The sequence below is a fragment of the Emys orbicularis genome, chromosome 4 (assembly GCF_028017835.1).
Source record: "Emys orbicularis isolate rEmyOrb1 chromosome 4, rEmyOrb1.hap1, whole genome shotgun sequence".
In the NCBI taxonomy this organism is placed as follows: domain Eukaryota; kingdom Metazoa; phylum Chordata; order Testudines; family Emydidae; genus Emys; species Emys orbicularis.
The window spans coordinates 101,417,607-101,442,415 of record NC_088686.1 but is presented as its reverse complement, the minus strand read 5'-3'; the positions used below and the strand labels follow the sequence as shown (position 1 = coordinate 101,442,415).

The following is a 24,809-nucleotide window of genomic DNA, read 5'->3' as shown; positions in this document are numbered from 1 at the left end:
AAGCCTGCTCTTGATCCTGTTCCTCTTTATTCCCCAGCCTTGCCTGAGCTCATTCCAGTCTTGTCCTTGCCCTACTCTGACCTTGCTCCAGCCCTGTTACTGACCTGCTTGCAGCCTTGCCTCTGCTTTCTGATCCTCCTTGGATGCTGACTATCCAGCATTGACTTTTGGCCTGTACGTGGACCCCGGCTACAGTACTGACTTGGCTTGTCCCTGGATTCTGATCACCTGGCTTTGACCCCTGGCTTGCATCAGATTTCCAGATACAATACTGATTCTGATCTCGGTTCTGACCCTGACCTGTCCCCAGATCTCGATTCCAGTGCCACCCTTGGCCGAGTCCCAACCCTACATACAGCTTTGACCTCCGCTCCAAACACTAGGAATGGCTAGGAAGAGAAGCAGTGCCTGACAGTATTTGATGGTGTCCTCTCCTCAAAGTCAGAAATGGAGAATCACCACCAGGCGCCTGACTCAGTGCAGCTCTCCAGAAATAGTACCAAACAAGTAATGGGGATGAGGAGGGTTTAAAAAATATATAGGTACCAATTTCCTAGGAAGAATGCCCATACACAGCCCATGAGAGGTTGAGACCTATTAGTTCCAGTCCAGCATAAATTCTGAAAGACTCTAAAGAAGTTGAAATATGTTCTAAAAGTTCTATTAATCTTCCAACTCCAAATGTAATCCCTGTATTTAGACCCTCCAAAAGCTCCCCTGCTGATCTGGCATACTAAACAACATTTTTAAAAAACAGATTAAATCTTAATTTTGTATCAAAAATATAACCAAAATAAAAACTGCTTCTGCATTTTTGCCAAGGAATGTGGGTCTTACGAGGCATAAAACGGGGACAGTCACTTAACCTGAAGGTTAGATCTGGGAATAACAAAATTCTTTTTCTATTATGCAGCAACATCTGGTTTGTGCAAGTGACAGTCAGATTTCTTAGTTTTTCTGTTCAGGTCTGAAACATGGAAAATCATCATCCTTTCAACTTCCATAGTCTCACAGTGTTTCCACTGGATAACTGTAGACCTGGGCAATAAATATGACACTGACCAGAATAAAACTTTTTGTACAACCCAAAATAGATTTTTCCGATTTGCTGACAAATTCCACATATTTTTGGAAATGAACTGAATATTTTTTCTGATTTTTCAGTCTGCTGGCCAAACTGAAAAATCAATTTGCTCTGCTCTAGTCAGAACCCCCATTGCCAATCATCATCCCTCATTCTGGGCCTGATGCACAGCCCACTGAAGTTCACTGAAAGACACTCATTGACTTCAATGGGCTTTGGCAGAAGGCTTCCTCCCTTTTAGGTTTTCTCCTGTCATCACTTCCATCCTTTTAGTGATCTAAATCTGTGGTTCTCAAACTTCATTGCACCACAACCCCCTTCTGACAACAAAAATTACGACATGACCCCAGGATGGGGGACCAAAGCCTGAGCCTGCCCGAGCCTCTCCACTCGAGGCGGGGGAGGGCCAAAAGCTTCAGCCCCGGGCGAGGGGCCTGTAACCTGAGCCCCGCCACTCTGTGCTGGAGCTGAAGCCTGAGCTCTGCCGTCCAGAGCTGAACTTCTCGGGCTTGGGCCCCGGGCTCCAGTAAGTCTAACGCCAGCCCTCGCAATCCCATTAACACAGGGTCCCAACCCACTTTGGGGTCCCAACCTAGAACTGCTGATCTAAATAAATGAAAACATATATAAGAAAACAGTAATCGACTTAAATTAAAACCAGTAAAAACTTACTCTGTAGAATGCAGTTGTCAGGGGCAGTAATGCTGCAGCAATGCTGTATTCTTCTGAAGTTGAACAATCCTTCAAGAAAAACATATACAGAAAATAAGCAAAGTCATGATAACTAGCTGACAGCGTGAACCGCATTTATACATAATAGGTAGATTGACCTTCTCCTTTTTGCTGGGGATGGGCGGGTTCTCAGACTATTCTTTTCCAATTATATCACTTTTGATCAATCTAGTGAGAGGTAAATAATTATTTTTACTTAATTTTGGCTTTTTTCTTATATATCCCTTTCTGCTCTTGTTGTTCCAACAGTGGTACCTTAACCTCCAGTCATAAGGGTAAGCCAATTCTACTCCATATATCAGCTACAAGAATGTGCTCTTAGAGATGGGTAGTCCACACATCCTTTTCTTAGGGGTTGAGTATCATTCTTGTTGCACACCCCAGAGTAATAACAAGGCCATTAACTGACCTGAAGCAAAGTTACTAGGTTGTTGCCAATGCTGAGTCTACAGCATAGTAGCATTAGGTTTCAACCACAAAAAAAGTTTGGTAATAATAACTATAAACAAACAGAAAAGCATTTCTATGAACTTTTGGTTTCAACTTAATTTTATACAATCATTTTGAAATTTTACATTGTAGAAATACAGTAAATAGGTGCATGTAACGTACTTTAATTCAAAACTTACACAAGGAAGTAAACAAGTACATTGTTCATAATCACTTTTATGGAATGAAAGTATGAGTCATTTTAGAGGGGGTTATTACTAGTCCATTGTAAATTAAGTATTTTTCACACAGTTGATGAAATGTTATTTCAAGAAACCACTATTTAAGCCAGCATTCATTTAACATACTGGGACTGATTCTGATCTCACACCTATTTTATGCCAATATAATTACACTAGCTTCAGTGGCGTTACACCTGATATACATCTGCATGAGAGATAAGAATAAGCCCTATCACATTTAAATCTATGACATTCAGTTAGCTATCATCATGGTGAGTCAAATGATAAATACTGAAGTACATTTACCAAAAACAAACTATACAAAAGAAAAATAGTAACTGTAATTTTTCAAGATGAGCTTCTGTATGTTCACATGTCCTGATGCCTTGAGTGGTATTGGTGATATACAGAGGCTATGTGAAGAATAGTTTAAATTCTGAATTATGAATAGATAAAATTAGAAATGAAGTTTCAAGGACACTTTATTTGAAAGAAGCTTAAAACTACAGCAAAGATAATTCACAGAATAAACAGATTTAAGAACATAAGAATGGCCATACTGGGTCGGACCAAAGGTCCATCTAGCCCAGTAACCTATTTTCCAACAGTGGCCAATGCCAGGTGCCCCAGAAGGAATGAACAGAACAGGTAATCATCAAGTGATCCATCCCGTTCCCCATTCCCAGCTTCTGGCAAACAGAGACTAGGGACACCATCTCCAATAGCCATGATGGACCTATCCTCTGTAAACTTATCTAGTTTTTTTTTTTTTTTTTTAACCCTGTTATAATCTTGGCCTTCACATCATCTTCTGGCAAAGAGTTCCACAAGTTGACTGTGCATTGTGTGATAAAATACTTTCTTTTGTTTGTTTGAAACCTGTTGCCTATTAATTTGGTGATTCCTAGTTCTTGTGTTATGAGAAGGAGTAAATAACACTTCCTTATTTACTTTCTCAACACCAGTCATGATTTTATAGACCTCTATCATATCCCCACTTAGTCGTCTCTTTTCCAAGCTGAAAAGTCCCAGTCTTATTAATCTCTCCTCACATGGAAGCCATTCCATATTCCTAATCATTTTTGTTGCCCTTTTCTGAACCTTTTCCAATTCCAACATATCTTTTTTGAGATGGGGTGAGCACATTTGCACACAGTATTCAAGATGTGGGCGTACCATGGATTTATATAGAAGTAATATGATATTTTCTGTCTTAGTTAATTGTATTTGGTGGAGAAGAAAAGGACAGTTACCTGTTCCACAACTGGCGTTCTTCGAGATGTGTTGCTCATGTCTATTCCACAGTAGGTGTGCGTGCTTGCCACGTGCACCTGTGCCGGAAGTTTTTCCTTTAGCAGTACCCGTACTGGGGGAGCACCGCAGCGACCCCTGGAGTGGCGCCTATATATCGCACAATAAGGGGAGCCACAGGCTCCCCACACCCTCGGTTTCTTCTTGCCGGACAACTCCGACAGAGGGGAAGGAGGGCGGGGTGTGGAATAGACATGAGCAACACATCTCGAAGAACGCCAGTTACGGAACAGGTAACTGTCCTTTCTTCTTCGAGTGATTGCTCCTGTGTATTCCACAGTAGGTGATTCCAAGCAATATCTGTTGGAGGTGGGTAGGAGTTCACGATGGTTCGGGACAAAGTACTGCCCTGCCAAACCCGGCATCATCCCTAGACTGGGAGATGACTGCGTAATGCAAAGTAAATGTGTGAACTGAGGCCCAAGTGGCTGCCCTACAAATGTCCTGGATGGGGACATGGGTGACGTAGGCAGCTGATGAGGCCTGAGCCCTCGTAGAGTGTGCCCTGATGATCGGTGGCGGGGGAATCCCTGCCAGATCACAGCACGTGCATATGCACGAGGTGATCCAGCGGGAAAGCCGCTGGGTGGAGATGGCCGAGCAGGCAAAGGGGCAGCCTGAGGCAATAAAGAGTTGAGAGGATTTCCGGAACGGCTTAGTCCGATCCAGATAAAAAGCCAATGCCCTACGCACATCGAGCGTGTGGAGGCGGCGACATTCCTCATTAGAGGAGTGGGGCTTAGGACAGAACACGGGGAGAAAGATGCTCTGCTCCATATGGAAGGCGGAGACCATCTTCGGGAGGAACGCCGATTGTGGGCTGAGCTGGACTTTATCCCTATTGAAAACCGTATGGGGGGTTCTGAGGTTAAGGCCCTGAGTTCCGAGACACATCGGGCCGACGTGATCGCCACAAGGAAGGCCACCCGCTTCAGCAGGTCTTGGTGCGCCTTGAAGTCCTCCTGCGGGACTGATGGCGGAGGCGCCGCTATGGTGTCGTCTGGTGCCGGGGAGAGGGCCCGCACGGAGCCGAGCACCTCGGTCGGTGCCGGGGCGTCGAGCCCCAGATCAGAGTCCGTGTGCGGGTCTGCCAACTCGTGACCCACCAACTTGTCCTGTGGGCGGCCGGACGAGGCCGATGGAGCCTGGGACTCTCCGGCGACCGAACGGGCCCCCATCTGGGCTGGCACTGGTGGCCACGGTGCCCACTGGCACCACTGTCCTTGCCACGGGGTCCCCTGCCATTGGCCCAGCTGAGTGCCCGATGGCAGTATGTGTCCCAGCTGAACGGCACGGACTGAGGATGGGTGGATGGGTGCCGAGGTCGCTGAACAACACTCGGTGCCCCGGGAGCGGTAAGAACGGTGCCTGTGACGTTGTCTCCCTCGGGACCCGGACCTCGAGGACCAGTACCCACCCAATGAACTGCTTCGGTACCGGTGACGGCGATGCGAAGCCCAGTGCCCTGACGCCGAGGGGGGAGCCTCGGGCGTGACATCTAGTCGAGCAGGAGCGGGAATGGGAACGACGATGTCTGTCCCCTCGAGAGCAGCTTCGGTACCCACGCCTCACAGGTGAGCGTTCCCGGTGCCTGTCTCGGTGCCTACGCTCACTGGAAGGCGGCGTAGAGGGTCCCCGCAACTCCCGACCCGACGGCGGCCCAGACGGTCTGGCCAGAGTCGAGGGTGGGTGGGAGCTGCCAGACGAGCGGCCGCTGCGCGCCGAGCGGTGTGGGGTGCGATCCTTGGAGCGGGAACTGCGGCTGGTTGGAGAGGTCTGGTGGGCACCCAATGGAGGCTTGCCTCGAGACCTGGGGCCTGTTCCCGGTTGCGCGCTCGGGACGGGCAGGGACATAATGTCCTTCGCAGCCTGCATCGCCTCTGGTGTCGACGGCATCCATACCAGTGGGGATGCCTGAGCCAACGGTACCGGGCTGCTCCGGTCCATGCGAGTTGGAGGCCTTGAGCCCGGGTGGGACAGAGGGCTGCCCAGAGCGGGACCAGCCTCCCCCTTATCCTTATCATGGCATCGTTGCAAGGCCGGGCCCTTCCTTTGCTTTCTGGAGGGAGAGCGGCGCCGACTGGTTGAAGGGGCCTCGCTATGTATCGACAACGTGGCGGCCGGCACCGAGTCCGATCCGTGTACTGGCATTTGGGCCAGTGCCGACTCCATCAGGAGAGCTCAAAGTCTAAAGTCTCTTTCCTTCTTGGTCCTTGGCTTGAATGACCTGCAGATCTTGCAATGGTCACTAATGTGAGTCTCACCCAGGCAGTGAAGACACTCAGCGTGAGGGTCGCTCCTGGGCATAGAATGGCGACAGGAGTCACATGACTTGAAGCCTGGGGCACGGGGCATGCGCCGAGCCCACTCTAACAACTGAAGAACGATCCATGAACGCTACCACTAAGGTCGAGAAGAAGGGCTGCAGCAGAGCTGGAGCACAAAGTTCCGACTACCTTCACTGGCGGCAAGAAGGAACTGAGAGTGGGGGGAGCCCGTGGCTCCCCTTATAGCACGATATACAGGTGCCACTCCAGGGGTCGCCGCGGTGCTCCCCCAGTACGGGTACTGCTAAGGGAGAAACTTCCAGCACTGTTGCATGTGGTGAGTACGCACACCTACTGTGGAATACGCATGAGCAATCACTCGAAGAAGAACTCAAAGATTTTTGTTTTGTAATGGAGTTTGGGTTTGTTTCTTTCGTTACCACTAAGTTGTGGCAGAAGATGAAGACAATCCTTATGGATTGCATATTGTATTAATGACTGAACATCATCTTTCACATGACAGGATCTTAGAAGATGAATGACACCACTGCAATGAATAGGGGCGAAGGTGGGAAGAAGGGTTTTTATAACTGTCAAATCTAACTCTCTTTACTTACACATGCAGTGCCAACGAAGTGAAAGAGACTCACTTATGAGAGTAAGGTGAGCAGAATTTGTTTCAACCTCCAAAACCTCTTCCTTTCAGTAGAAATTTACTATGGAATAGCAGTATCGCCAAATTTCTGCTCAGTAGACTTCTACATGTGTAATGGCCATAAAACACTTTTAATGAATAGGGTCTTCTGGTACAGAATGTGATGCAAAGTCTTAACTCCCTTCACTATGCTTATGCCTGTGAATTGAAAAGGTCAGTAATCCTATTTTGTATAATACAATTAAATTAAATTGAAGCTCCTTATGTGAAACAATATAAGCAGACCTTATCCTGAACCCACTGAAGTGAATGGCTAAACTCACATTGACTTTAATGTGAGCAAGACTGGGACCAAGGAATTCTCTTTCATAAGCTGTATTTTTAAGATATGCAAAAATTGACTTTAACCTTTATGAAACGATTACCTCCAGGATTTTTCCAAAAGCTTTGAAATGGCCTATTTTAAAAGAGGAAAAAAACACACTAACTGTATATAGTCTGAGAATGCTTAATTTAACAGTGAAATGTGTCACTCAGATCTTTCAAAATAAGGATAAAGCAAAAGATGTCACGCTAAACTAAATCAACCAGTTAGTGGACTGAAGAAAATAATGATCTTGTAATGGAAATCAATTTACGGAAAACTAGAATTGATAGGTAGCTTAAGATTTAAAAAACAAACAAACTAGACTTTTTAAGACTATTTTTTTTAATCATTAACAAACAACATTCAGTGAAAACATAATGTGAAAGCAGTCCATGACACCCTCCCCAATGAAATCTATTTCTGAAAGGCCTCTCTCTCTCTCTTTTTTAATTTTAAATGGACTGGATATTTTTCATTGGTCCTTGTTGCCAAGGTTGGAGAAACATGATAATGCAACTATTTCTATAAGACAAATACACAGTTATATACTGGATAATGAGTGGCATAAACATAACTTCCATTAGCACTATCTTTCTCAACTCTTGTTTCATGCTGACCATTACTGTTGAGTATCTTCAATTCAACCCAAAGATTGGATATCTGCTTATCTATTATTAATCTCTGATTAATTACCCGAATCCAAAATTATCTGAACTGTTCCTCTGCCAAGCTTTTTATTTATACCTTCATCCTGACACATTTCCTACCTTACAGTTTTCTCTCAAATCAAACTTTTTGCAATTTAATCCGTACTACTAAATGTAGAATTTCAACTCTTCATCTGTATCCCAACTAGGAAAGCATTCTCCTCATCCCAGTAATCCTATTAACTTCATTGGGACCACTCATGGGAATTGTTATGCAATTAATTGTTATACCTGCCACACTCACATATCAACAGAGGACCACTGTACACTGTTAAAGGGCCTTATCTTGCAGTTCTTTCTCACATAAGAAGTCATAATTTAATCAATGGGCCTACTAGTGTTAAGAACCACAGGACTGGGTCCAAAGTTGATAGACCAAAAAACTAATCTTCAGTTTCTAGTTGTTTAAAAAGTCCATGTGATTTTTAATACTTTTTTTCATAACAAATACTTCAGTGCTCTGTTCTCAATTCAAGTAGCCCAGTCATCCTGAGTAACACATCAATGCACACGCAGTCAAGAAAAAAACAAAATTTGACAAAAGGTTTAAGAGACAGATTTTAAAGGTAGTGTATAAATGAATGCACACTTGTAAGCCTACATTTATGCACACAGTTACCCCAGTTGTATTTGTAAATGAACTTTTAGTTGTCTAGATCTGTGCCCTGTCTGAATGTGAATGTGGCAACTGTGCTTGGAAATATGGGTGTGTAAATCTGTGCATTCTGCACATGCATCTCATACCAGTTGAGAAGGTGGTCATTATAGACTGAAAAAGAAAAAAGAAAAAAAAAGATGCTGAAAAGCATGATAGATACTCTGATGATGTCTTTCATTACTGTGATATGTGTCTGTGAACACTATGTAGTTTGTAAAATTATATACTAGTCCCACTCTTCCAGTGTCTAGACATAATGGAGTTCAGAAGGGAAAGTCTGGTGTGCCTTTCATTCTCAAACTGTGAATTATTTGCTATTATGTTGTTGCACATACCTATAACCTTACTTTATCAGAATGTTTTGTGGTTTGACACACATATTTATGCGATGGTATGTATATACAATACACGTCACATTTTTAACATTTTCAATTTAAGTTAATAAGATGACTCTACATTTAAAGTGAGACTATACATTATTTTAAAATTCTCAATGCTTTACTAAGAAATACTTTTTTTCCTTTTGTATATTTTATGGATGTGTGTCTAGATGCAAAATGATCTATGCTGATTGTTTCAAGTTGTCCATTTAATCTTTTGGCTCAAATTATTTTGTTGGAGTTTTGGCTTTTACCCAAAACATACACAAAAATATCTTTCTAAAACTGATTAATCTTAGAATCCTCACCTAGAGAGCATTCAGTATTCCGAGAGCTAACATATGTCTAAAAGATATATATCACCACAGCACAGACAACATATGGTGCTTTATTTTTGCATTTTTACTTACAAATGTGCAATTCCCCACATTTGGTATGTCAGCTGTACCCTCTACACTTCTCATGTAGTGGTATAATCAATATATATTTCCTTGTTCAGCATGTGATGAAAGCCTTAGACAATACAAGTAAAATGATCCCATTCCAGGACAAATTTCTTCCCAAGATACCTTCCTAACACTGCTGCTCCAAGTACAGTAAAATCCATTAACTATTCACTTGCTTTGTCTGAGCACACTAAAATGCCACAATTAATGGACATTATATGTGGAAATCTTAGACAATCTTAATTATCTACATCCAGGTACTGTAAATGTCACACAACTATTGGTACTGTATGAAATGAATTCAGATTTGTGAAGGCCAGACCATCAGCAAAAAATCTCCATGTGGTTTATCAATGACAAAAATATATGAAATGTTACTGATCATAGAAGATAGCCCTTACCATCACTATATAAGGGGCTGACAAAAATTCCTGACGAGATGTTGCAAAGCAATGAAATTTTCTCTCTTAATTTCCATAGAATGAAGATGAGTGACATGGGGAATCAAGAATTATTCCTAGCACACAAATAGCCTTCCTATAAAATAATGACAACTGATAATGAGATACCAACTCTTGTAGAAAACTGGTTTGATTCCATGCCCTGTTCAGTGAGGACCTTTTTAAAAGTTCACTTTGTGGACCAGAAATTTCTGAAGCTGCATCTTGGCAGGAGGTTAGACTAGATGACCCTTGTGGTCCCTTCTAACCCAATGATTCTATGAAGCAAACTGGAAATTCAATGGCAGCTTCAAGTATATTAAAATGGAAGTCTTTATTTAATTAAATATGAAAATACTTAATAAAATCAGTACTGTATTCTTCCATTTACTAATTTTGACATTAAATTTAATGTATTTTATGCTACTCTCAGATTTTCAATGTGCAGTAAATTTTTTTAATGACACTATCTGTTTTGTAGAATTCACAGAGGGGAAGTTGGAGGTTTTGGCAACTTTCTGTAGGCAGCTGGAGCTTCTGAATCTGGAAGAAGGCAGGAGACAGTTTTGGCTTTTGGAACCTAGTGGGAATTTTAGGCTTTTGGCGCTGGGACGGGGAGGCATCTTTTTTTCCCCTCACCCTTATAGTCAGGGTCAGAGTTGACCTGCATTTTTGGGAGGCTTCAACTGCTACTTCCTTACTTCATCAACCATTGACAACAACCTGCTATCCTCCTCCTATTCTGAGTGGAGAACAGTTAATGAACAACCACATGAAGGAAGGAGTTCCTGCTTGAGTTCAGGGGAAATACACACTCTGATTCAGAGAATCCTTTAAGCCTGTGGATAATCCTATTGACTTCAACAGGATAACTCATATTCTTAAGTGTTTTCCAGAATTGGAGCCATAGTAAGCAACAGTAAACTCCTAGGGATGCCAGTTCCCTCTCAGTCACATGACCTATAAAACTTGGGAGGGATATCTTACACTGATAAGCACTATTCCTGTCTTTTTTAAATTCACTAACTCTATGAAGTACCTCATTATCCAGCCATCTTAAAAAGTGTGGTGTTTTTAATAAAATAGGAAAATCTACACCACATTGAGATTTTCTATCACTGAAGGCAATTTTTATCTCATGTAACTACAAACTGTATCTACTGTATAGACTGTACGCTCTTTGAACAGGAATGGTTTTCTCTAGATTCTGTACAGAGCGGAGCACAATTTTGCTCAAAGTTCTGAAACAGTTTAAATAAATGCAATTAGCTGCAGTCTATTGTACATTGTTATATAATAAACATAACATATACCATATAAAGTCACACACTAATGAGCTACATGCCAGTTGCTGATATATGGTAAAATGTGTGTGCATAATGGTACAGTGTGTACACCTATACAAAATACTGGTACAGATCCTGCCAGGTGCTGATCACCTTCTGTGATGTATTGAGTGCCTTGAATATCCATTGATTTTAATGAATGCCAAGAGTGTTCAGCACCTTGCAGGACTAGGCCCTTAATGCATAAAGAAAGAAAAATGCATGTAAGTTTAAAGTGAGCTATGTTTATCAAAGGAGTGAGGAAAGAACTGATAACTCACCATGAGTAGTGAAACCACAAGATGACAACATACATTTCTGCAATGTTGGCTATATATTAAGGCTGAAATCATGGTCTTAATCAAGTAAATAAGCTCCCCCTAAGCTCCCCTCAATGACTTCAATGAAGCCAGGATTTCACCCTATATTAGTCTGTACACTTTATATTGTTTAGCTTCTTATTGGTTTACAGCATTTATATTGTCAGTACAGTTTACATTATGGGATTACTTTATATCAGTGGTCCCCAACCTTTTTGTGGCCAGTAGCACATTCATGTTTTCAGAAGAGTGTGGTGGGCGCCAACAATTCTTCAAGGCTTATTTTGTATTTGTACATTAAATAATAAGAAAAACATATTTAATATTACATAATATATGAATTCAGAGAGAAGCCAGAGAGAAGGCGCAAGGATAGAGAACACCGGCGCCCGCAGCCCCGGAGTTCTCTGTTCCCGGCAGGCGCGGGGCCCCGGCTTCTCTCCCTTGCTGGGCACTAGGCGGGCACCGCACCTGCCGGGGACAGAGAACACCGGCGCCCGCAGCCCCGGAGTTCTCTGTCCCCGGCAGGCGCAGGGCCACGGCTTCTCTCCGGCTTAAGCCGCGGCTCCGTGCCTGCCAGGGACTGAGAACACCGTAGCCCGTAGCCCCGGAGTTCTCTGTCCCCGGCAGGCGCGGGGCCGCGGCTTCTCTCCGGCTTAAGCCCCAGCTCTGCGCCTGCCTGGGGCCAAGAACACCAGCGCCCACAGCCTGCAGCCTCGGAGTTCTCTGTCCCTGGCAGGCGCAGGGCCGCAGCTTCTCTCCCCTGCTGGGCACTAGGCGGGCCTGGCGCCTGCTGGGAACAAAGAACACCGCGCCCGCAGCCTGAGTTCTCTAGCCCCGTCAGGCGCGGGGCCGCGGCTTTTCTCCCCTGCTGGGCAATAGGCAGGCGCACATAAATGCCCCGGCGGGCTCCATGGCACCCGCAGGCACCGCATTGGGGACCACTGCTTTATATTGTTCAACCCAAATTACTACAGTATTTTCTGTCTTTTCTTCATCTAAAGCAATGACAGAGCTCATCGGGTGGATTAGAAAGACTGCTTTATGTTATGAACTGGTTCTGTTATTAGAAAACAATGGGACTACAATTTTATTGATAAGTATTTTCAGTAAAATATTTCAAAACAGATTGACCCATTTTAATATTCCAAATTTTGGAAATATATTTGCACCCACTATGATGAGATTGGTTGAATATAGTTTCTATGTTCATTGGCACAGAAAGTGTTAATGTCATGTGGCTACAAGTCAGTATTCTTGATTTGTAAACAAGAGGAAACATCTTTTATACAACAAGCAAATAAGTGTAAGATGTAATTTAATTAAATCAAGCAATGAATGTACAGAAAACAGCCAACATTGTTACCTAAGAAAAAAGTACTGCAGATTTACCCTTTTCTTAATTATATAGATTAGAAACTCTTCTAGTCACCCTACAAAAATATCTCTTATCCTCCTAAAATACAAAATATTAGAAGATTTAATTATTTTAAATATAGACAGTCATGTTATCTATTTTATATGAAGAAATGCATCTAATGGATTGTATAATCTAAAAGAGAAAGACTTGAATACACATTCAAGGCTATGATTCCTACGTTCCCCAAGTTAAAAATATATTTCACATAAAACAACAATTTTATGAGATATTAACAGTCATATAATATCTGTTATATGATTCATTCAGGTGCTGTCTCTAATGAAATGAAAAAGTATGTGTTCCTATATGGAATTTTATTATAAGAACCTTTTAAAACACTTAAATACATGTTTTTAACCCTATAGATAACCTAATCTGCTATCCTACTATAATGATTGTCAAAAGAGGTATTAAACACTTGTAATTCCTATAACCAAAACCATATAATATACTTCAAAATACAGCATGGAATCTAATTTTTCTTAAATTAGAGTGAAATCCTAAGCCCCATTGAAATCACCAGCAAAACTCCAACTGATTTCAATGAGGACTTGGTTTTCAGCCATTACGTCTTTCAGGGAAAGCTGACTTCATGGTTACTTAATTTATAACCATCAAATACAGATAGGTTTCACTTATGAAGTCAGTACCAGACTCTGTGTTCCTCTCCTCCACAATGGGGTGAGGAAGAAGGAATTCTTCCTCTAGGCTGTAATTCCACTGAGGCTGCCTGGACATATTACCTCTGTGAGGCATAGAGAAAGACAATGACTGAAGGATCCACATAGAGGACCTGTGCCCTCACCTCTTCAACTACAGGGCTATCAGAGTTGTTGTGAAGCCTCCAAGGAGCTGACTTTTCTCACTGTTGTGGGGAAAATTGCCCTGAGTTGTTCTTAAAACCTTTGAATGTGGATATGACATACACCCTTTTACACGGGTACATTTTATTCTAAAAAAGTTTAAAATAATTCAAGGTTGTTTTTCATATAACAAATGTATAATTACTTTATAATATCTGTATGCAGCACTCTATGTGTGTATTGCAATTTACCTGGGAAATAGAATGGTTTTGTTGTAGATGGGACAGAAGGAAGACATGATGCAAGGATAGAATGCATCACACAAAGGGGAAAAGGCAAAGATACACAAAATAAAGTTGCTTGATTTTGCACAATAAACACCACAAGCCTGATCATGCAAAAATGCATCTACCTATCTTTACTAATGTGCTTCAATATTTGCATATCAGGGCTTAAGTGAAATATGCATATTTGGCATTGTTTGTCATTTGTACTTCATGTATGACATTTCTGACACTAGACCCCAGATTTTTGGTAATATTGCAAGGCAGTTGTTCCCCACTATGGAAACTACTACTTCTGCCTGTCTTATATTTTATGAAGAGAAATTTTACTGAGGGGAGGGCGCAATTCACCAAGTCATGTCCCCACAAGTCCCCTTGAACATTTTGTAGTTACGCCTACTCAGGTGATACATACCTCTAGCTAGTGTTCTGGGCAGGATGGAGCTCCAACGACCTTCAGTAACAACAAGTGAAGAGGTTGCATTCTATTATCACCTCGTGAGGTTGACCACTGGCTGGAAAGATGCTATGGGCTTGACCTTCAGCTGTGTGTGCTCAGTACAATGCAAGTCAAGGGGCAAGTCAAGGGGCTGCCTGTGACACGCCTGATCTTATGGATGATTCAAGGCAAGATGCAAATTAGACCAACCTCACCTCTACCCTGAGATACACTAGGTGCAACACCCACAAGGTGACATTACACTATCCTGGGATCACTGGAACAAAAATATACTCCAACCATGCCCCATAATAGGCATTTTTAGGGGGAAGACTCAGAGCTGTCTACCTCACCCCAGGGAAATCCCCATAGCTGGTTGATTAAGATGACTTTCTGGCCCCTCTACACCACTAAAGTGGTGTAAAGGAGCCATGGCTGGAACCAAGAACAGGCCCTACAGATCATTTCACTAGCCGACGAGAGAGCTGGGAGCCTACAAAACAAGCAAAACAGATCTTTGAAAGGCTGCAGAATGCCATCCCAGACTATAGGAAGTTCTGCCAAGATTGTTTTAACTTTATAAACTTTCTTATACTTGGCTGTACTAGGTTCTGGCCTCTCATAAGTTTGTGTGGACTTGTTGAGGGAGAGTGCAGGGGAGAGAATGTCATGAATGCAATTTTGGATGGATACATTCAAGCACCTAATTTTTATTAAATTTTAAAAAGTTTAACCCAGCTATACTCTGGATGATGAATTAACAAGGCAGAACTTTTCCGGTTGTGGTCCCACAGCCCTTCTGGTCTAGCAGCAAACCAACACTAGCAACAGCACTTTAGTAGAAAGAGAGCTCTTGGGTGCCTATCTCACAATGCATGCATTTTTCACAATCTAAGGTTATGATTTGTTGTTCTACCCTTTTTTAATAACAAAAATATTTAGGGAACAAGGAAACAACTCCTACATGCAGAAATGATAAATTCTTCAGCATTTTTACTGTACCCCATTATAGTTCTTTTGTAATGAATGTAAAATTTGTTTTTAATTTTTCTGTTTAAGACACAGATAAATACAAGAATGCCATCCCTTGTGTTTGAGCACATCTGAGTTTCTTTAACAAAAATGCCATGCATGTTTCTGAATACTGTCATGAGGCCCATGGCAATAAAGTTCAACATACTCAGACTGTAATCTTCTCCCAAGGAAATGGTTGGGATGCCAAGATGCCTTTTGACTTTTATTTCACAGCAGGGCTTCATTCGCAGTGACTCTGTCCAAACCTTAAACTACACCAGCTGTGATACGAAGTCCCGCACAATAATTTCTAAAAGTATTTGACAAATATTTTTTTAATTAAACTATGGGATACATTACAATTCATGACAAACTAGTGATCAATAGTCATTAAACATTCAGACATGAAGGGTTATTAATTTACAAGATGTTTATATACAGCAGAGCTTGTATAAAATCTGTGGTGCAGTAAAACATTGGTGCAATTATTGCAAAACATAAATACAAAATACTTTGTAAACCACTTTACAGCCATTCTAGTTAATTGAGTTAAAAAACAATGGAAAAAATCCCTAGAATAATGGAAGGGCTATTAAAATAGCTGCAACATTCCAGTCCAGTCCAGTTGTTATCTATTAGGGAATCAGTTCATAAATACACAACGTGTATTCTAATATCCCGTTGCTGTGCAGCAGCATCTCAGTTCCCAACATCCCGAAGAATTTACTAACTTTCAAAAGCATAAAAAGTATAACACATTGACATTCCTTGAAGAATTTATATTTCATTGTTTTTCTCTCAGTGAAATGGACCTTAATTTCCTACCAATATTTCACACACTTCATTTTTCTGTATTTGTATAGCACATCATAGTTGTCACTAGAATTTCCTGTGTTTTTTTGTTTTTAAGAAAACCTGTCTCAGGGTCTTACTTTACATTACATTTCAAATATCATTATCAGCTTATATTCTGGTTAACTGAAAAGTTCATTCTTCACTTTTTCAAAAGATTTTTTTTTAAATGTAGGATGGAGCAATTTTATATTTAAATATCAGTATTTGGCATTTATATGAAATAAAACTCATCAAAAGATTCCGGGCTGATCCTGCAATCCCTACTTAAGCCCTAACTGACTTTTGAAAAGTGTCTGCTTTCCACAAAAAAGTCAACTTTTTGTTGAAAAACTGAATACCTGAAAGAATTCCCCACTCCCCCCCCCCCCCCCCCCGTTTTTTGGCCAAAAAAATTAAAAATGTTGATTTGAAAATGCTGCCATTGTGCCTCACTGAGTTCCTCTATGGGCCAGTGTTCCCACCCAGACTACATATCCCATGATGAACCACAACCACTCAGCAAGAGCGGAAGACTATGGTGTATCATGAAAGATATAGTCAGACTACAGAGCTTGGCTACAGAGAAGACTGGGGCATGGTGCAACTATCTACTAGGGTGGCCAGGTGTCCGGTTTTCAACCAGAAAGTCCAGTTGAAAAGGGGACCCAATAGTTTCCGGTCAGATCTACTGACCAGACACCCAATGTCTGGTTACTGCAGGGAAGGCAGGGAGGTGCCAGGTGATCATCTGTGCCAGCCCCTCCTCAGCGGGGGCCACCTCCTACCTGTGTCGGGCGGCTGCAGCTCCCAGCCCAGGTTCCGCAGATGAGTGCCTCCTGACCCGGGCAGGGGGGTAGGAGGAGAAAAGCAGCGAGCGATGGGGGGAGGGTGGCAGAGGAGTGGATGGGGTGCGGGCCTTGGGGGAATTGGTGGGGCAGGGGTGGGGCCTCAGGGGGAAGAGGCAGTGCAGGGGAGGTTCCAGCACTCCTGCTGGAGAGTACGGTTTTTAAATATTACCAAGTTGGCAACCCTATCATCTACAAGCCCATGAGGCTTTGTGGGCAGCATTTCCAAACCAAAATATTTGGTTTTCAGTTGAAGGTTTTTGATTTTTCACTGAAAACTCTAAATTTTCTATTAAAAATCACATTTTCTGACAGTTCTACATACATGATTAGGCAAAATGTTTGAAGTTAATGTTTTTAAAGACAAGAGATTGAATGGTTTTTCACCACTGAAGCACAGTAAGGATGGGAAAATCTGATAGTTCAATTTTTAAAATTATTTTTTGTAAATTTTGCATGCATTTTCTCTCTCATTCTCAACACGTAAGCTCTCTCCCCTTTCCATATCTTCCATCCTCCTAAGAGCTGTATTGTAGCCCTTAATCCATTTTGTTAGCTATACTTAGTGCAGAGGAACAATTTACACCGGGAAAAATGGAGCTGAGGAGAGGACTAACTGGCCAAAATTCAATTAAAATAAAACAGAGAATGTTTCTAGAACAGAAGAGACAACCAAAAGAAATGGTGGAGATAATGACCCATGTTCTCAGCTCTGCTATAACCACTTTTCTCTGATGTATAGCTGGCAGAGGCTACGTAGCTGGCTCCTGTGCCAGTAGTCCCTCCACCTCTAGTGCAGGAGCCATTAGGGATGCATACCGGAGGCAGGCTATGGAAAGTGAAACTCTGCTACCCCTACCCTCCATTGGTGCATGGTACCTTAAGGATCTTGTGCTAATGGTGTAAGTTAGAGCAGCTGCTCTGATTACATATACAGTATTCTAAGGCCAAAAGGGACCACTGTGATCCATCTAGTCTGAACTCCCACATAACTCAGGCCAAAGAATTTCCCTGAAATAATTCCTGTTTCAACTAGAACATATCTTTTAAAAAACATCCAGTCTTGATTAGATTTATGCTGAGACTGGGCAGCACAGATCAGGGAGTCACAACTAATTTCCTGTTAGGTGCAGGGCTCACCTGCAGGTGAGAATCTACTCCTCTATGTGCACTCCTGATAAATGGATTTGTATGCTCTTTGTCTTTAAAGCTCACACCATGATGGTATTGTATTCCCAAGAGTTTCTGAATATGAGGATGCAGCAGTTGTCAAGATGCTTCTTATACGCACTTAGCAAGAAAGTTGCATCCACTGCAGCTAATGCAGAATGAATGAGGTAGCCTGCTTACTGATCTTTCACAGATGGGGCATATTAACGTTTGTGTGCAGTGATCTCAACTGGTTAGCTGTTGGTTTTCAGGTGACAGGGTGTTGGGTTTGACTTATACAATAATAACCTAAATAGTTTGGATCCAATCTACTGGGAGACAGTCACTCTCTCCATGCAGCACAACAGCACCTATGATCAGGGCCGCCGAGAGCAGGTTCGGGCCCCAGTGAAAAAATTTTTTGGGGCCCCCTAGCAAGGGCGGACCGGCTAAACAGGGTCAACGAGGGGGGAGGGGAAGCCGGGCCCCCTTCCGGACCGCTGGGCCCTGGTAATTTGTACCGGCTTCCCCCCCCCCTCGTTGGCCCTGCCTATTTATCAGAACTGGTGTAACTAGGGGAGACCGAGAGGGCTGACAGCAGGATGTTCTCAGTGAGAACTATTTTACTCAGAAACTTGCTTCTTGTCTTGGTTCACCAAAGTCCAGAATTGCAAATATTTAGGGCATTCTGCAAGACTCACATGCTCTCTTAGATCCAAAAGACAATATTAAATGAGGATGGGTGAAGATGAACATGATAGAAATAATACTGCAGGGGAAGTTTTTTTGGTCTGTTTTTAAGCTTATTGATGCATTTGGTATTTGTATTGTCTATAATAGTCAGACGTGAGACAGGCATAAACAATAACTTGAAATGAATATACACATACACATGTCCATGCAGCCTATGAATTAATTTAACCAGTGTTGCAACAGTAAAGTGGCTCATTTGCAAAACCCCGCTTCTGATCACCCTAAAACACTCCTATGAATAAATTTCCCTAATGCTCTCCAAAAGTCAGGTCTCTGAGAAGGTGGCATTATACCCAGTGGTATTATCATGGATAAATGTTTTCATTTAAGCATAGTTAAGTGAAAAGTTCATGTTTATAAATAACATTAAATAATGACAATGATACTGATAAACAGTCAGCCTTAGAGATTTTGTCATGATGACCAGCAAAAATTTAAATTAAAATGTAAGAAGAAAAATATAAAACAAAGCTTAGAGAAACTTCAAGAATGAGACTTCCAACCCCCTAAATAATAGTTTGCATAAACACTGCTCTGAATGACTTTGGCCATGTCACATGTCTTTAATTGAGTTTGATTCCCTGAACAAAAAGAACTACCCCCCTCCCCAAAGCCTTCTTAACTAAACAAACAGAAGGCATGGAAAACCAATATATCCCAGAGAGAAAGAGAAGCAAATTAGAACATACAAATATTTTTCTATTTAATTCATTACTTTTACAATCATCAACTCAATACAAAGAAATGAGTCAGAGAATAAATAAAAAAATGGGCTCACAAAATTATAACCATGATACTATTCCTCAATGTCATTCAGAAATCTCAGCTACGTGACACAAAAGAATTAGTCTCTTGGGCAACCTGATAGTAAGCATACTGTGACAAAGTTCCTCCTCTGCCTTGGTGGGTCCTGCGCTTATTGGCAGATTTGCTCGGCTCAGAGATTCACGGCAGCCCTCAGTTTGGCCACTTTTGCTAGTGGCTCAAACCTGCCATTCACTCAGCTAACCTCATCACTGGCCAGCATGGGGAAAAGGAAGGAGAACAACCCCCGCAGTCTCTTCTGATCCACCTAATGGGTCAGGGGACAGGCCAGGGACCTTCCCCTCTGGTGGGACCCACAGTCCAGGTCAATTCCTCCTGTATTCAATAGGGAGTTGGGGGGATGGGGAGAACCCGGGCCCACCCTCTACTCCGGGTTCCAGCCCAGGGCCCTGTGGATCACAGCTGTCTACAGTGTTTCGTGTAACACCTGTGTGACAGCTACAAATCCCTGGGCTACTTCCCCATGGCCTCCTCCAAACACCCTCTTTATCCTCACCACAGGACCTGATGCCAGATAGCGTTTGTACTCCTCAATCCTCCAGCAGCACGCCCTCTCACTCTCAGCTCCTTGCGTGCCCCTCACTGACTGAATTGAGGTCTTTTTTAAACCAGGTGCCCTGATTAGCCTGCCTGTCTTAATGGATTCTAGCAGCTTCTTAATTGGTGTCCTAATTAGCCTGCCTGCCTTAACTGGTTCCAGCAAGTTCCTGATTGTTCTGGAACCGCCCCTGTTATCTTACCCAGGGAAAAGGGACCTGCTTAATCTGAGGCTAATATATCTGCCTTCTATCACTCTCCTGTAGCCATCTGGCCCGATCCTGTCACAATACTTATCAGTAATTACTGGTAAAATGCAAGAACCTAACAAAAATTCCCTTGCTAGAAATCTCTTGGTATAGTACCAAGTGTACTCATAGTAATGACTCAACAATATTCTTGTAACTCAGTCAAATTCCCAGTTTTCATAATTCAGATCCTTATAGTTACTCTTTGGAATATCAAATTAATCTTGATGATAGAAGTTCACTCGGATATGCTCTCCACAGATTTGTGCCATTGCAGAAATTCAATCAGTATTAATTTTGAGCAATCCAGACCTTTGTTTCAGAAGTCAGCTTCATCATCAACACTTTTTAGAGGTCATAAAACATTCTTTTATACAAGCCAGTCATATAGAATCTGAAGCTGAACACTTAAACATTCAGTAAAATAGAAGTCTAGCTAGTATTTAAAAACCTAACAGGGAACAGTTTTTAGACAGACTATTTCCTTCTTCAGAATCTTCAGATTATAATTTTTAAAAACAGTACCAATTATTTTAAATTCTAAATTTATTGGGAGATGGACAAAAGACTGTGTTCAACTAGTAACATGGGTTGTAAAAATACATATATCTAGACTAGCTGTAAATTCAAAGTTTTTGATATGTCTATCAGAATGGTGCATCTGCATGAAATAGGAAGACCTAGAATTAGAATCCTTGAGCCCCATAGGCGGAGATCCCTATCAGTATGAAAAACTATATTGATCTGGGATTTTCTAAGAAGCCTACTGAGACTCAATGGGAGCTAGGCACCTAGATCCTGTAACTCTCTTTGAAAATTCTAGCCCCGCTCAATAACTTGCTCCCAGAACATCTTATCACAAATCTATATTACCTTATTAAACAATCATCAATTTTCATATTAAAATTATCAATGCCAATAGTCTTAAATTCCTGCTTTTTGATTCTACTGGTATCCAAATAAGTATGAAAAAGAATTGATCAGACTTAAGTTATGATTATAAGATGTGTTACAGTCTTAACTATATACATATGTTGACACAAATATTATTCCATCATTGATGTCCCGGGCTACACACCCGAATTTATCTCAGGATCTGTTATATTTCTACCTCCACTAATGAAATCATATACTAAACTTTCATAGCATTTTGCTTCCTTCAAAGCCAAGATAATACATACAATACTGAATAAGGCATCCAATCATTTGTATTTTTTTCATGCACATCTCTCAAGTTCAGATCAACAGAGTAACTGTATTTATTCCGTTGCTGCAAATATTTTCAACGTTGTGACCTGTTCACATTATCTTTTTCCATTAATATAGTCAATGGCATGTATTTTCAATCTTGAAATAGTGATCTTATTTTGAATATTCCTTTTCCTATCCCATCAGGCTGATAAAGGGCCAAAGCTCTTATTGGGAGACCATATGCATTGAGAGATGGACTATATTACAGAAATTCATCCTTCCAATTATACATAGGTAGTTGCTAACTCAAAAATGTTTGCACTGAACTTGGCAAATTACTGTATATTACTTTAACATGCAGATCTTAACTTTTTTTTCTAAAGTCATTTGGCACTACTACACAATACATCACCCAGAAAACAATTTTCAAGAAGCATTCCTAAAAAGTCACTAATTGACTTTAAAAGAGACAATTAATGACATGGTGAATCAGATCATATACATCTTTGCTAGGTGTCAGCCAAAACCTAGCATGGCTTTAACACCACACTGGATCTCTCTGACAAATCCCTGGAAACTGGCTTATTTGTGAATGTAGTACATGCACTCTCAATGATCTTCAATGAGCTGAGCAGAAAGATAAACTATTTGTCTGTTTTTAGTTTTATTACTGTTGATAATAGTTTCATTTTATTGGATGCACTAATAGGATAGGGATTTGTTTACTTAAACTACTACAACAGATAACTTCTATTTCTCTATTTTCTTCCATAAGTGTACTAGTGTTATCACATAACTAAACCACTATGTGCTCACTTCAACCAGGCACATTTGCAAATAGTGTAAAAGGAAACTAAGTTTGTTCGGTAAACCTAATGCTTGGCAACTTACTAGTATACCAAAGACCACTGAAGCAAGAGGAAAAGCAAACTGTACAATAACACACTGGATGACAATAGTAATGAGTTGTACTTTGCAATACCAAAACTCTCTTTGAATAGTATATAAAAATCCTGTAGCATTTGGAGAAACTCACTAAAGAGGTAAATGAAGAAATATTTATCCTTAATTAAGCAAGCACTCTGTGTTCCAATTCTCAGTAATAATAAGAAATTTCAGAAATGACAGTTTCTACATACGACTTATACAACAAATGCTAATTTCCCTAACATGGATAGAGACTCAACTGAATTTTGCAATGATGATCAGTTAAGTTGGTTGTCTGTCATGATAAAACTATTTGAAAAATCACAACTTAGTCATGGCCCAGAAAAAAAAAAAAAAAGAATTCCGGGAGGGGTAGAGACATTGTGGGCTCCCTGTTTCAGCCTCACCCTTAACGAAGATGTTGGATATCTGGTGGTGCTGGGGGCCAGTCTGATCACCAGTTTGGAGCATGTGCCCTCCCCAAACCCCTGTTTCCCTTCCCATACTCTAAGCAGGAGGAAGGGAGTGTGAAGAGAGAAGCAACAGGGGGGACAAAAGGGAAGAAAGGGAGAGGAGCACAGTTGCTCCCAGTTAAGATCTCAAACCCCACCTATGGCCCAGAAGATGTCTCTGCTGCTCCTGGCACCATCAAAGCTACAACTTGGCCAGTAAGGTGAGGATTTCCATGGGTTGCATACTCATCTCAAATGTTCCAGTCATGTTTTCTGTAAATTCCCCAAACCCTAGTTTCATTTTGGCCAAACCTTTTCCCACTGGGCTTAAATTATTTGAAAACTCTCCAATCATGCAGTTTTGACCTTATCAGGCTTAATTTGTTCATGTTCTCTTTCAGCTCATGTTGCTTGAATAGACAAGGATTTTCTATTAATGACACATGGGTCAAAGGCCCTGCCAGAATTTCAAACTATGCTATTGTTGCTAAGGACAGAATCTTTTGCTAATTGAAAAACTATGAGCTGAGGTATATACTTTCCTTTTTCTCATCTCAATTATCTACTCGTCTTGAGCTTTGAAAAAGAAAAAAAAACCAGAAGCTTTGAATTTAATTAAAATTGAAAATCAGTAACTGAACCTGAAAGTCTCCAATATGTCAAGGAAACTAAATCTATAGACAAAAACAGAGTTGATTTAACCTGAATTGAATCAGGTTTAGCAATATAGCCCAGGTGAGTTGTGAAAACAGAAAATAAGTCAACTGCTATTATCACATACTGAAACTGGCACTATTCACTGGTGTATCTGAAGATCATAATTAACATGATCCCGTCAGATAGCACCAAATTTCCTGAGTGACTTGTGGGTTTTTGCATAATTGTGGTGGGTGTCAATAGCAGATTCAAACTCTGCCAGTTCACAGGAATGGCCTTCTCTCAGGCGTCTTTGTGGAAAAGCATATCCACCAAAAGATCTCCCCAATGCTCTCCACCTTGTTGCATCACTTCCATGTGGCCTCATATTCGACAAAAGCCAAGTGAGTTGTTGACAAGTCTGACTTTTGATACAAGTGATAATCAAAATATTTCATATGGTTTAGTATGGCTAATCCTTCCTCACATGCATAGTATGATCCAGTCACCATATATGGAGTCAGGAAGGAATTCTTCATCTACAGGATGCTGAATAAGCTTCAATGGCATTCTTTCACTCTGGATCATCCTTCAAGAATCACCCAATATGTTTGGCAGGGTTGATTTTAAGTGGGTTAGTTCTGATGGCATATTGATTTCATGTTTGTCCCAAACTGACTTTAATTTTAGATGTTTGACAAGACAGTACATGGAATCCACATCTTGGTTACATAGTGGTTAGTTATATAGTCCTTTTATTACTGAAATTTTCCTGGAGCAGTTCCTTGCAGTGAGAGCGGTCGTCTAAGCCCCCTTTCCCAAAATGAGATTGCGGATCTTATAATTGGTCACAGACATAAGGCATGCCCATGAGCGTACCTCATTTTCTTTAGAGGATCACTGACTCAGAATGGCATTGAGGCTAAATGGATAAAAAGTGGGGATGCAGGGTCATCTGTCATGATTAGGCACAGAGTCAAAGTCTGCTACATTAAGAATGAAGGGCCTGGGTAACAATTTGTGTTTATGTTACTAAAGTTTCAGCCTGTTGCTTTTAAACTGAACTGAAGTTTCAGCTGCTTGTATTCC

The 24,809-nt window shown here is 41.4% G+C and overlaps 1 protein-coding gene across 1 annotated transcript in view; it reads right to left on the bottom strand.

Annotated features, from left to right (window-relative positions):
* Positions 1 to 24,809, bottom strand: part of SBF2 (SET binding factor 2) — a 483,108-nt gene that overhangs the window by 129,113 nt on the left and 329,186 nt on the right. Inside the window, exon 18 of the mRNA XM_065403329.1 lies at positions 1,757 to 1,825. Coding sequence (XP_065259401.1) covers positions 1,757 to 1,825 — 69 coding nt within the window. The remainder of the gene's footprint in view (positions 1 to 1,756; positions 1,826 to 24,809) is intronic.